Consider the following 13,507-nt stretch of genomic DNA (forward strand, 5'->3'; position numbering starts at 1 on the left):
TTTCAACCAAGGACATCGAACAAAAAGTGGTAATTTGTAAGACATGCAGTAGAGAAATCACAAGTAATCACAAACTAAGAGAAATAACAGATGCTATTTATTACTTTATTTAAATGTATTTTAGATGCTCTAATGCCTGTGGTGTGATGTGGTCTTGTTCAGAGGTTTTGCAGGTGTTTTCTAAACTTGGCAATGTTCTCAATTTTACAACTTTTTGTGTTGTTTTTTTTAAATTCTCAGCACCTAAAGATCAATAGTTTTGAGATGCTATAATAAAGCTCAAATTTTTTGACAGTATTTTGACTTCTGTTTTTGTAATTTGAGGCCAAATTGTATTTTTATTTATTTTTTATTATGCACAAAAAAGCCCTTTTTTATTTTATGTTATTTAGCATTGTGTGTTTTTGCTTTGTTTCCTGTCTGTTTGCTGGGATCTTGTTAAAAGTCTAATACTGACACCGAAAGACATTTAGTAATGTGGCAGTAGCATTAATGAAAAGCTTTCATGTGGTTAAAATAAATTGTTTTAGATTTGAATCTTAAAGTTTAAACTAGTATATCATTGCAATTTTATGTACTTTATTGTTTTTGAAGGTAATTTAAACATATCGTGATATATATTGTGTATCGCGATTATAGCCCAAATATATTATGATATTAGATTTTCTTCATATCGCTCAGCCCTAAATGAGAGGGTGCTAATACCAAGCGCAAAAAAATTAATAATAAAAGATAAATGTAGTTGGATAGAAGAAAATTAAAGTTTAGGTTGTAGTTTAGAGTTTCTGATTTTTTTTTTATTTATTTTTTTTTTTTACAGTGTCCTGTCTGGCAAGGTGGCAATAAGAATAATTGTCTTGATGCCAAAAGGAGCCCAACAGATTTTACTTTCACAAGTGTAGCGGTATCGCAATTGCCATACCGCTCCACTTGTTTCATGTATATAAATTGCTTTATTATAATTATGCAGGGAGTTTTACAGTTCATATGGACACTGCAATGTAAGTAGAGCAGAAAAACAGAAGAAGAAGAAGGAAAAAGAAAAAGAAAAAAAACAGGACAAAAGATGAAAGAAAGAGGAGATAGGAAGGAGACAATGACAAAACATTTTCAGTCTGCTTCAACACCTGTAATGAGATGGAGAAAAAAAAAAAAAAAAAAGAAAAAAGAACGGCACAACCAAAAAACATGGTACGAGATATACAATAAAGCAAACACCTTGAAACTATCGCTAAAGTAATATTATTAAGTCTGACATGTACTCTGTGTTACCTGAAGATATGAATGTGGGGTTTCTGTTTGGAAGTGAATCTCTAAGTACCTGAAGCCTAGCACCTGTAGTTGTTTGTGAGGGTGAACTTGTGCATGTAAAGTTTTAACCATAGAAAAAAATGCTCAATAGTGGTTGTGGAGAGCCGGAGAGGCACACCCCCCAGAGCACTGAGTCCAGCGCCGGGAGACCCAAAGCCCCAGGTGCCCAAGGGGACCCCAGAAGCGAAGGCACCAAGGCGGGGCCAGCCCCGGAAACCAGACCCCACCAAGGCAGGAGGAGAGACAGCCACGAAGAAGCCCCCCAGCCACCGCCATGCCGGCGCCCCGGGGGAGCCGCGGGGACGAGTCCGCGGGCCCCGCCGGCAGCCGGCCACCCCGAAGTAGGGCCGGGCACCGAACACCAGCCCCCCCACGGCGCCGCCCGAAACGCCCCAGCCCCACAGAGCACCGAAACACGCCCCGCCCCCCCGCACCAAGCCCCGGCGACCGGCCGCAACACCCACCGCGACCGCACCACCCAGGAAAACACTCAGGCGGCCTCGCCCCCGGCCGGGGCCCATGCGCATCCGCCGCGAACCGGCCACGAGCGCCGCGGGACCCCCCCCAAAACGCCCCCCCGGCCAAAAGCGCAGCCCCACCCCACCAAGACCGATGCCAACAGCGCGCAACGAAACACACCGCGCACAGAATCAGCCCGAGAGCAGAAAAGCCGCCCGGCGCAAAACCGCAAGAAGAGCAGACCGCAGCCGGCGCAACCACCCCCCCCAGCAGCCCGAGAGGCAGCACAAAGCCAGAGCGGAGCGAACCGCGCCGCCCCCCCACCGGACGAAGCCAAAGCAGTCCAGCCACGTCCGCCGCCCCCCCGCAGCCCGCACCAGGCCCTGACACGCGGCCAGAGCAGCTCCGCCGCCCCGGCCCCCCACCACGCGCCGGCCATAGCCACTCCAGGCCCCCACCCGCCCCGCAGCCCCACCCGCCGCGATCAGCGGGAACAGAGCAGCCCCGCCATGCCTCCAGGAGGGAAAACCCACCCGAATACCCAGCCAGCGCAGCCAGACCGGCCCCCCAACACTACCCCCGCCGGAGCCGCCCGGACCCCCCCACACCAGCGGCGTGCCGCCAGCAGGACCCCCACCCAGCAGGCCCGCCCGCCCCCCGAGAAAACAGACATGCCAAACCCCCCAAAGAGAAAAAAAAAAAAAAAAAAAAAAAAAAGGAGCCCCCACAATGCGACAGCGGACACCAGACACCGACCCGCCCGCAACCGCTCCCCCCCACCGAGGAAGAGAAAAAAAAAAAAATAAACATAAATAAATAGGTAAATAAATAAATTAATTAATAATTACAATTAAAATAAATAGGCAAGAGGAGAAGTGCGAGCGGAAAAACCGGAGCCCAAAACAGGACCCAAGACCCGCACCCCACCATGCCGCGCAGCTCCCCCCCCCCGAACCGATACCACAGAACCGGCATAGGAAAGAAACACCGCCCAGGAACCGGCATCGTAGCGAAGGCACCGGCACCGACCCCGAAAATCCCCGAACAACACCCAGCCCCACCCCGAAGCGGATCCAGTCCCAGGCCCCAGGGATCCGAGGCCCCAAGGGCACCCCATCCCCAGACAGGAGCCCCAGCAAAGCCCCGGCCGTCAGGAATGAGCCAGCAGTCCCCCGGGCATCCACCCCCAGCTCCACCAGTGCACCGGTGAGCCCCGACGCCAGCCAGCGGAGGGAGAGCAGGACGGGGGGAATGGGCTCCGCACTTAGCGGAGACTTGAGATGTATTTGGGAGAGGGTGCGGTTGAGACCCCAACCTGGGAAAGAAAAAAAAAAAAAACACACCATCTCAATCATGCCTTCCCTCCCTAGTGCCCCCACTCGTACCACAGGAAAAAAAAAAAAAAATAATTGAATAAAATAATAATAATAATAAATAAAGAAAATAACAACGCGGACACACATTCACACATAACACTCACATCCAATAATACCAGGACCAAAAACCAGGTGACACCGGTGGTCGGTCCCGGGACTATCGGATGACCCCATAAGTGAACCTAAAATCCGGATGTGAGGGGAGGGGAGCGGCGACACCGCCACACCAACCCATCTCTTTCCTGCTTCAAGCCCGGCCCCCCACCCCGCACACGGACCGGACCACCCCCAGCAAGAGCCCCCCCCCGGGACCGGGGCCCACCCATCCCGCGCCGGCCACCCAACCAGAACCGCCCCCCCCCCCCCCCCGAAAAGAAAGAGAAAAAAAAAAAAAAAAAAAAAAAACCTTCAACCAGGTACTTCATGCCCCTCCATCCAACCTTCTTTGGGGAGAGCAGAGGTGACAGCCCCGCCACCAGCAGGCCACCTAGGCCCCGCAGCCAGCCCCAGCCAAAACCACGGACCAGGTGGCCCGCTCTTCCTCCAGGCCCCAGACTCCAGGCGGCAGCCGGAGAACAGGGGTGTGAGAAGACCCCAATCCTCACTGCGCCCGCTCGAATGTGGTGTTGTTGCGTGTTGCTCTCAGATGCAATTAAAACTGGGAGTACCAAGAGGGGGTGTCCGGCACACTCCACCCCCCCTCCAGGAGATAGACGGTGCCAGCACACCCCCCCCCTTCGACAACCCTCAATGTCTAGATGCGAGAGGGGATGGAGGAGGCCGACCGTGGTGAGGCCCATAAAATAAGCCCCCCCCCCGGTGGCCCTGACCCCCACCCCCCGAAAATGCCCTACATAGATGTGTGTTGTGAAAATGATGTAGATGGAAGTGTCTAAAATGCAAAATAAAATTGGGGTGGGGGACGTCATCAGAAGGTGTGGCCCTCCAGTAACGACCCCCTCCCCAAAAACCTACATGTGTGGCCGAGTGATGGAGCAGGCAGAGGGAGGATTTCGGGGATGGGGAGCAAAGGACTGGGGTGCTTGCTGCACTCCCAGGGAGCCAGCTCCCCCGCTGACTCCAATAGGCACCCCCGTTCCCCGAGAGCCCCCCCAGAGAAGGGGGCCCCACCAGTTTCACCACCATAGCCCGGGGGCATGGGACCGGCAGCAGGACCCACCATCCAGCCGGGCACGGAGCCGACACCACCACCCTCCCCCCGTCCTGTCCATCCAGAAAAATAATAATAATAAAAAAAAAAAATAAGTAGATAAATAAATAAAATTAAAAAATAAATAAATAAATAAATTAAATAAAAAATAATAATAATAAAAAAAAATAAAAAAAATAAAAATATATAAAAGGAAGATAAGAAAAAAAAAAAAAAAAAATAAATAAATAAATGAATAAGGGGAGGGACAACCCCAGCCGGCCAGCCAACGCGCAACACGCAGAGCCCCCACCCCGGACGAAGCCCCACCAGGGGGCAGCACGGACCAGGACCAAGACAGGGAGCCAGACCCAAAGCCCTTCAAAGATCTTCTTCCCTCTATCACCACCCCCCACCCCCCCTCCGGAGATGTAATCCCTCCCCTACAATAACAATCAAGCTACTCACCACACAAGCGACAGAAGACATCCAGGCCGAGATCATACCTACTCCCCCTCCCTCCCCTTCCCCCACTTACAGAGTGCAAACCCGTGAGGGGGTAGGCACTTGCCATAGGTGTTAATGTCCATGCCCCCCCAGCCCAGCAGGCCCCGAGGCACCCCGGCACACCAGAGGCCGTGGCAGCAGGGACAGACAGCCGGGCGTACACCGGCCCAGAACCCAAGCAGCACTCCCCACAGAACCCGAACCCCCGAACCCCCACCGGGGACCCCGCCCAAGGGCAATGCGCCCCAGGGATCCCAGACCCAAGGAGCCACCCCAGACCCACCCCGCAGTAGGGCCGGGCAATGCCCAAAAACCCCCGGCACCAGCGCCAGCACCCCCCACCCCGACCCCGGCCCCCGAACGACTCCCCCCCGACACCGGTCCCACAGCACCAATCCGAAGAAGAAGAAAGCCACACAACACAGCTAAGCGCAAATCCCGAGCCCCACTCCAAGCCCCGATCCCCCCCCCCACACACCCCCACCCACACAAAAAAAAAACAAAAAAACAAAAAACAAAAACAAAAGAATTATAATATTCTCCCCCTCACCGGAGAAGAACGGCCGCAAACAAGCCAGTGCCCAACACCCACCGCCACACCACGAGGACCCCTCCACCCAGATGCTCCTCCCCAGAAAAGTCAACATGCCTGCCCTCCCAGGAGACAGGCAAGCCCGCCGAACAGGAATCCCCCCGGCAGCGCACCGCCGGCATGCGGGGGCCCGAGCAGCCCCAACAGAAACAACACCGGAAGGCCGACACGGACGAACCGACGGCACCAGCCAAGCCCCCAGGCGGACTCCCCCACCCAAAAACACAACGAAACCACCCCGCCCCCACCGACCACAGCAAACACAGCCGCAAGGCAAAGCAAAGGACAGAGCAGCCCCACCCGGCGCACGCCAGAGAGCCAGAGCAGCAAGGCCGCCCCAGCCGCCAGAAGCCGGCACAAGCAGCAAAAAGAAAGCAGCAGACGCGACCCCACCACCCCGCTCCGGCCCCGCACCGCCCACAGGCCGCCGAGAGGAGGACGGCCACGCCGGCCACGGCCCGTCCCCCCCCCGCCGCCAAACACCGAGCAACCCTCCACTCCCAAACCGCGCACGATGCACCGCACCACGCGCCACCGGCACCCGCCCCAACAGAGCGAAGCCACACCCCGACCCGGGGGCACTCCAAAGGGACCCCCGACGCCCGCAACAAGCCCACAACAGACACACACGAACCCCGGCCACAGGCGCGACCACCCACGCCCCCCCCGGACGACGCAACCACGGCAAGCGCCACGGCCAACCACCGAAACCCGGCACCGGAAGACGAGGCACGCCCCGACGCCCCGCAGAGCAGTAGCACCCCGGCCAGCACCACAAAAGAACCGATGCCCGGCGCCCAGCCCCACCCAGCAGCAGCACAGCCACCAGGCCAGTAGCCCACGTCCGCCACCACGGAACCCCCCAAGAGCACCGCACGCGGCCGCCGCAGGAACCCCCCGCGGCGCCCCAGACCCCGCCCCGACGGGGGCAACAGTCCCCCGGGCCAGACCCGCCAGGCACCCCGCTCCGAGCACCCCCCCGAGCCCCCAGGACCCAAGGACCCCCGAACTAGCCCCCGCGCCCCACAAGACGCACCCCATAGCCCCCCACTACACTAAGTGATGGAGCCGATCAAGGGAGCCCAGAGAGATCGGTCTGATGGGGATGCAGATGCTGTCTCAAGATTAATATGATCCAACAACAGATCTCTGTACTGATTGATGTTGAGTTTATCCTTACTCTTCCAATTCATGAGGATAGTTTTCTTTGCGATACATAATGCAGTGAATGCCAAGCAAACCGATTTTTTTCCCATAGAGCTTCCCTCAAAGTCACCCAGCAAGCAAACTGAAGGGGAAATTAGGATTTTACAACCCAGGCACAGTGATAGATCCTTACATACCTGTACCCAGAATCTCTGAACCGGCGTGCATAACCATAACGTGTGAAAATAATTATCAAGTCGATTGCCTGTGCACTGTGGACAGATGTTAGATTGCGCAAAACCCATCTTGAATAATCTTTGACCTGTATAGTGCACTCTGTGGAGGATTTTGTATTGTATTAATTGTAAATTGGGGTTTCTGGTCATGTTAAAAGTTCTTAGACATATCTGAGCCCAGATGTTTTGTTCAAAGCTGACTGATAAATCCTCCTCCCATTTAGTAATAGGAAGAGATATTGTATCATCCAGTTTAGTCAGTGTCCTGTATAACTTAGACAGTAGTTTGGGGGGGGTTAACTCTAGAAACTCTGATATTTTAGTTGGAATTATTAAACCTCCATCAATATGCTTAAATTTATTTCTAATTATAGCTTTGATTTGCTCATATTCTAAGAATTTATTTTTGTTAATGCCATATTGCAAGTTTAATCTAGCGAATGTGATAAACTCCGTACCTTCAAACAAATGATCCAGATATGTAATACCTTTATTCTTCCAGTACGGAAAGTTTATCACATTATTGTTTTGTAGAATGTCAGGGTTATTCCAGATGGGTGTACGACTGCACGGGATAAGTGATGAGTTCGTTATTTTTAGAAATTCCCACCATGCTGTCAGGGAAGAGCTGATGTTAATATTTTTGAAACATGGGTGCCGTATGATCTTAGAGCTAATAAACGGCAAATCTGAGATTATTATATTACTGCATATATCCTGTTCTGTGTCTATCCAGGGCTCATCTAAGGGATTATGTTTTATCCATTTAGAGATGTATTGTAATCTATTTGCTAAATAGTAGTATTGGAAGTTAGGTAAATCTAGTCCCCCTCTGTCTTTAGTTTTCTGTAGTGTTTTTAAGCTGATACGAGGGGGTTTGTCCTTCCAAAGAAATTTAGAGATGGAAGAATCTAGAGATTTAAACCATTCGGTTGATGGTTTATTTGGGATCATTGAAAATAGGTAGTTAATTCTGGGTAAGACCATCATTTTAATTGAGGCTACCCGACCCAAAAGGGAGATCGGAAGCGATTTCCATCTTTCTAGGTCCTCTTCTATTTTCATTAAAAGAGGGGTGTGGTTGAGTTTTGGTAACTCAGCTAGTTTAGATGACACAGTAATTCCCAAATATTTGATATTTCCTGATTGCAATTGTAGACCTGAGGGATTCTGTAGAGAGCAATTAATTGGTAGTATTACAGATTTAGACCAATTTATAGAGTATTCTGAGACTTTTGAGAAAGATTCTAGTAAACTAATCACTTGAGAGAGGCAAGTGTTTGAGTGCTGGAGATAAAGTAATACATCATCTGCGTAAAGACTAATTTTATGCTCCATTTTCATGCCTTTTATACCTTTAATCATATTTGTTTGTCTGATTGTAGCAGCCAGAGGCTCAATAAAAATAGCAAAAAGTGAGGGGGAGAGTGGGCATCCCTGTCTGGTGCCCCTCTGGAGACAAAAACTGGAAGATGTTTGATTGTTTGTCCTGACACAAGCTGTTGGGAAGCTGTATAATATTTTTAACCAATTTATAAAGGAATTGCCAAAGCCAAATTTATGTAGAGTAGCAAATAAAAATTTCCAGTTTACTCTATCAAATGCTTTTTCTGCATCTAAGGACAATATATAGGATTTAAGATTTTGCTGTAGGAATAATCTATTAAATTCAGCAGTCTGCGTGTGTTAGCAGCTGACTGCCTCCCTTTAATGAAACCAGTTTGATCTGGGTGGATTATGAGAGGAGTGACTTTATCTAACCGTTTTGCTAAAGCTTTACAGACTATTTTAATATCCACATTAATTAAGGATATGGGACGATAGCTGGTCGGAAACATAGGATCTTTGCCTGGCTTAAGCAGGAGACTAATGGTGGCAGAATTCATATTAACTGGAAATTTGCCATTATCTAGAGTTTCCTGCAGCATTCTGTGGAACGTTGGGGCCAGAATGTCCCAGAACTCTTTATAGAACTCAGTAGGGAACCCGTCTGGACCTGGAGCTTTATTATTTGGCATGTTTTTTAATGCTTCCTGAACTTCAGCTGTAGACAGCGGTGAGTCCAGGGTCGCTCTTTGACTCTCTGATAATTTAGGAAGAGTTATTTTATCCAGAAATCGCTTGATATCATTATCTGATGGATTTAACTGTGATGTGTATAAAGATTTATAGAAATCTCGGAAGGCATTGTTAATGTATTACAAATTGAATCTGTAACTGCAAATATAGTCGTTTTTTCTTTGTTTATTTTTAGCTGGTTAGCTAAGAAGCTTCCTGACTTATTGCTATGTTCAAAGTTGTCAATTTGAAGTCTTTGAATTAAAAATTTATTTTGTTTTTCAATAAATTCGTTTAGTTCTAGTTTTATTTTACGGATTTCCCCTGATTCTGATTCTGATTCAGGGACGGCTTTGAAAGCCTTGAACACCAAGAACTGGTGTAACGTCAACAATTCCATATAACAAATTCTGTTTCTCTCATGTCAGTTTTCTCAGATTATTATTGTCTTCCTTCAGCTATTTTTCCTGCCCTTTCTCTGACTGCTACATAAGCAAATGTCTGAAAAAGAGCCGACTAAGACAGTCAGTGGGATACAATGACATTTATGGCAGACGTGAAGTAGAAACTTAGATTTTATGATCACTAACATAATGAAATAACATGCATTTTCGAAGCACTGAGGAAAAAAAACAGCTCAAAGCTGCTGTCAACTACCTCCAATAAAAGTGTGGATTTCAATTTCTCTAATTTTTTTTGGTTTGACATGGACACACAGTAACAGCAAATGCAAAATATATATGATTGGATTTCAAAGAACAATTATGAAGAAGAGATTTGAGGACAAGAGTTCATTTTTTTTCTTAATATGTCTCATTTTGTAAAACAAAAAATGTGTTGGTTGAGTTACACTACTCTACCTGAAGAATATATCAGAAAGGTCTGAGATGGATCGGATCAATAAATATATATAAACTGAAGGTTAACTGCATGAAATAAACAGAGACATTTTCTAAAATAAGCCATGGTGGCTGAAGTGTGCAAACACCATGGAAATATATTATTACACAGGTAATTCAGAAGGTCCTACAGACATATAAATAAGACTAGCAGACACAAAAATTAGACCAACATACGATAACAAAAAAGGCAAAGGACAAAATGCTTCAACAAGCAAAAATAATTTAACGTAAAAAAGCTGCAAACTAGCATTGCATAATAGATATGCTCCAGATCAAATTCATCCATCCATCCATCCATCCATCCATCCATCCATCCATCCATCCATCCATCCATCCATCCATCCATCCATCCATCCATCCATCCATCCATCCATCCAGAAGGCAGGCGCCTACTTCCTGTAACCACTGAATAAGAGTCTGGGTATGGCTGCCAGCTTAGTATTGCAGCAAACAAACCAACATTCATGCCTGAATGAAAAAATTTAAAAAGACTAATTGATATAAGAGTCGTGATTTCTTGACAGTTGAGGCAAGCATGCTGAAAGAAAAATCCGTTATGCACACAGTGAACATGCAAACTCTATCCAAGAAGATCCAAGGCAACGATTTGAATTGAAGACATTCTGCTGTGATGTTCAGCCAAATAATAAAGTATGTATATTTTAAAGAGAAATAATAAAAAGTTCTGCTGTTTTTTTCATAACCTGAATTTTTTAAAACAAAAAGCTCCCACTTACAGGGCCATGTACAGTAGAGATTCACTGTACCTGCTCATTAAAAGACTTAAAAGACGTACTGTAGCCTATTGAACCCTTGGCGTAGGTTACACTCCTATGACGACACACACAAGCACCAAATTTACCCCCCCCAAAAAAAGCATTGCTCACACATCAACACTTTTTCTTTCCATTTGACAGGCTGCTCCACCCGCTAGTTTAAAATGCAATGTGTTCCTCCTAATATGCCCGAAGAGCACGGAGCACTAATCTAATTAGAGTGTCAGTCAGCAGAGTGTTCAGCCAAAGAGAAATTAAGAAAGCACAAAATCTACAAACAGAAAAAGAAAAAAAAAAATCTTTTTAGGAGGGATGTTACATATCTAAACACCCCACCAGATTCTCCCCTCACCACCCGCCCCTTCTTTCTGTGATATTTTTTAAATGGGTTCACACTTTCCCCTGCTGAGATTCATTACCTGGCCTAATTATAAAGGCAAATGAAATCAGCTCAATACATTATTAATGGAGAAGCACTACTGGGATTCATTTGCAGCATTTGCAACAATATGGTATATTCTAACTGTTTTCATGCCTGATTTAGCACACACACTGATAAGAATAACGTATGTGAATGAGGTGGAAGTGAAGAGAGTGAGGGTGACTACAAAGCTGAACTGGACAGAAAGAGTTTTGAGCAGAAGAGGGAAAAAAAGATGGAGTGAAGAAAGTCTGGAAGGAGGAGGACGGGGTAGGGATTAAAGAGAGAGCTGGTTTTTCCACTTGAGGGGCTCTTGATGCTATATTGGATGCAGCTACTTATGAACAGGTGTGCTATGTGTGGAGGACTGTGACCCAGGCACCACTTCCTGCATGGCTACACATTCGATTGAGGTGCATTGGAGCCGGACAGAGAGAAAGAGAGGGAGAGAGAGGCAGGCATCAACCCCCTGGGGCCTAAGATGAAGGGACAGCCATGCCACATCCTCCCTCCTTCAAACCAGTAGGGTGAAAAGGAGGAACGCAGCCTAGCCACTGCAAGACTACAGCTTCAGAGTGTAAGCAACCATGAATAAAAATGGACTTTGCAGAGAAGTAGGGCTTATAATTATTCGCTTTGAATCAGTTAGAGCCTTTTCTTAAATATACCCCGCGAGGCATCAGGTTAAAAATCCATTTGTGGGTAGTGTACCATGACAGTGAGCTAGTCTCTCTGGAGACTGATGATATGACAACAGGGAATTTGTATAGATATCTATTTTACATATTTATACAAAACATAAACAGGTATATAAAAATGAATGACATAAATATTAAACTGCTATTTGAAATTTCAGTATAACTGTACAACCAGATATGGTGTGTTTAATTTTTTCGACAAATGTTAGAACTAAATACAATATTTGAAATAAATATAAATTCCAATATTTTCTATTGCTGCAGCACTGAAAAGCCTGGATGATATCCTATTCAAGTCAAATAAAATAATTGCCTTAATATTAACTTTTTAAAGAGTTTTAAATGCAAAGTGATATCAGTTATTATCCAGAAAACAAACGTATTTCAAATACAGTATATGATAATATTCAAATTCAGTAAAGACAACAAGAAATAAATACCAACAGCAAATGTCTGGATCCGCAGTGAGTTTGAGTCTTATCTTAAGACTCAAACTCACTGCGGATCCAGACATTTTAATTGAGAAAGCTTCCTGGAGAGGTGGCGAAACGTCTTCAAATCTTGAAAACCAAGTCCAGTGGATATTTTTTGAATTTTTACGGAATGACTTTGACCTGGATTACTGAGAACCTTCATCAGCAACACAACCATGATTTCCCAGAAAAACGAGGGGTATCTCTATTCAGAGTTATGTAGAGAAAAAAGGGACATATTTTCTTATAGCATGCACACTGGGCACAGAACAGTGAAACAGTCAATCCCCATTGACTAGAGAAGCGAGTTTTTGGAGTCAAAACTGTCCAAATCATTTTTTGGTCCCCAGAACTTGAACCACAAACTGACAAAAATCACCTTGGGTAGTGAGCCTCATTGTGTAAATAAAAACACAGCTTTTGATTTCACTTTCTTTGTTCAGCAGTTCAGTTTTATCTAAAGGTTAATCTAACCAAGAATTTGGGAAGAGAGTTAAACATTAGGGTCATAGTAAGGAGGCCTTCTTATGGTAAAGACCCCGGGTTGATCACCAAAGCTCAGCTGACATAACACCAGTGGAAATATGCAGAAAACTGCTTTGTAATTGAAATAAGGGTTTAATAGCTGTACTATTAAACAATCAAAAGAGCATACTGTACATAATTTCAAAATTTCAGCTTCAAAAGTAAATGTTAGATGTAATGTGTATATTTTTTAAAGTCAACCCTCTTCCTACACCATTTTATCGTCTTTTGAAAGATACCTTTTCTTTTTCTTTCCAACAGAAACAAATTTCTTGGTTGAATGAAAATAATTTTAAATCTAGAGTATGAAGAATTTTGGGTATAAGTGTTAATATTTTCTTGGCATTTAAACATGAACAAATTGAACAGTTAAGCGCACTAGCATATACAGCACAGTAATACCATTTTCTTTTTCTAGATTAAGAGTATGCACCTTGTAGCTTTAAAGGTCACCTGCAAGAAATGCAAAGTTCAATGCATAAAAAAAAAAACCTGCAAGCTTCTTTATACAGAAAAGGGCATAAAATTACTGATCTTTAACATTTTACTGAGTATGCATAAACAAAGAGCATCCTTTAGCACTAATTATTTTTGTGATGCTGATCACATTGTCATTCAGGTCTAAAAGGTTTAAAATTGCTCGACTTAAGGGAGTTCATTGGTAACGACTTGGAGGTGAGTAATTATATTTCTTCATACAGTTTTTGAAAAGGAGAAAAAAGATCCAGGGAAAGACAAAGAAGGGTTGGCACTCTACATTACCGTCACGCCGTCTTGCCACACGTGCTCCTTCTGAAGCTGCTCAGCCTCTCGGACCAGTTTCTGCAAGACAAAAATAGGAAACCAACAAAAACTGTAAGAATCAGAAGTGTGGGAT

The 13,507-nt window shown here is 46.1% G+C and overlaps 1 protein-coding gene across 3 annotated transcripts in view; it reads right to left on the bottom strand.

Moving 5' to 3' along the window:
* cacna2d2a (calcium channel, voltage-dependent, alpha 2/delta subunit 2a) overlaps positions 1-13,507 on the bottom strand; it is a 260,234-nt gene that overhangs the window by 134,814 nt on the left and 111,913 nt on the right. For all 3 annotated transcript variants that reach the window (XM_038272939.1, XM_038272940.1, XM_038272938.1), the window contains exon 4: positions 13,393-13,452. In XM_038272939.1, coding sequence (XP_038128867.1) covers positions 13,393-13,452 — 60 coding nt within the window. The remainder of the gene's footprint in view (positions 1-13,392; positions 13,453-13,507) is intronic.

Source organism: Cyprinodon tularosa, unplaced genomic scaffold (assembly GCF_016077235.1).
Source record: "Cyprinodon tularosa strain WSP-4 unplaced genomic scaffold, ASM1607723v1 ctg85, whole genome shotgun sequence".
Lineage (NCBI taxonomy): Eukaryota > Metazoa > Chordata > Actinopteri > Cyprinodontiformes > Cyprinodontidae > Cyprinodon > Cyprinodon tularosa.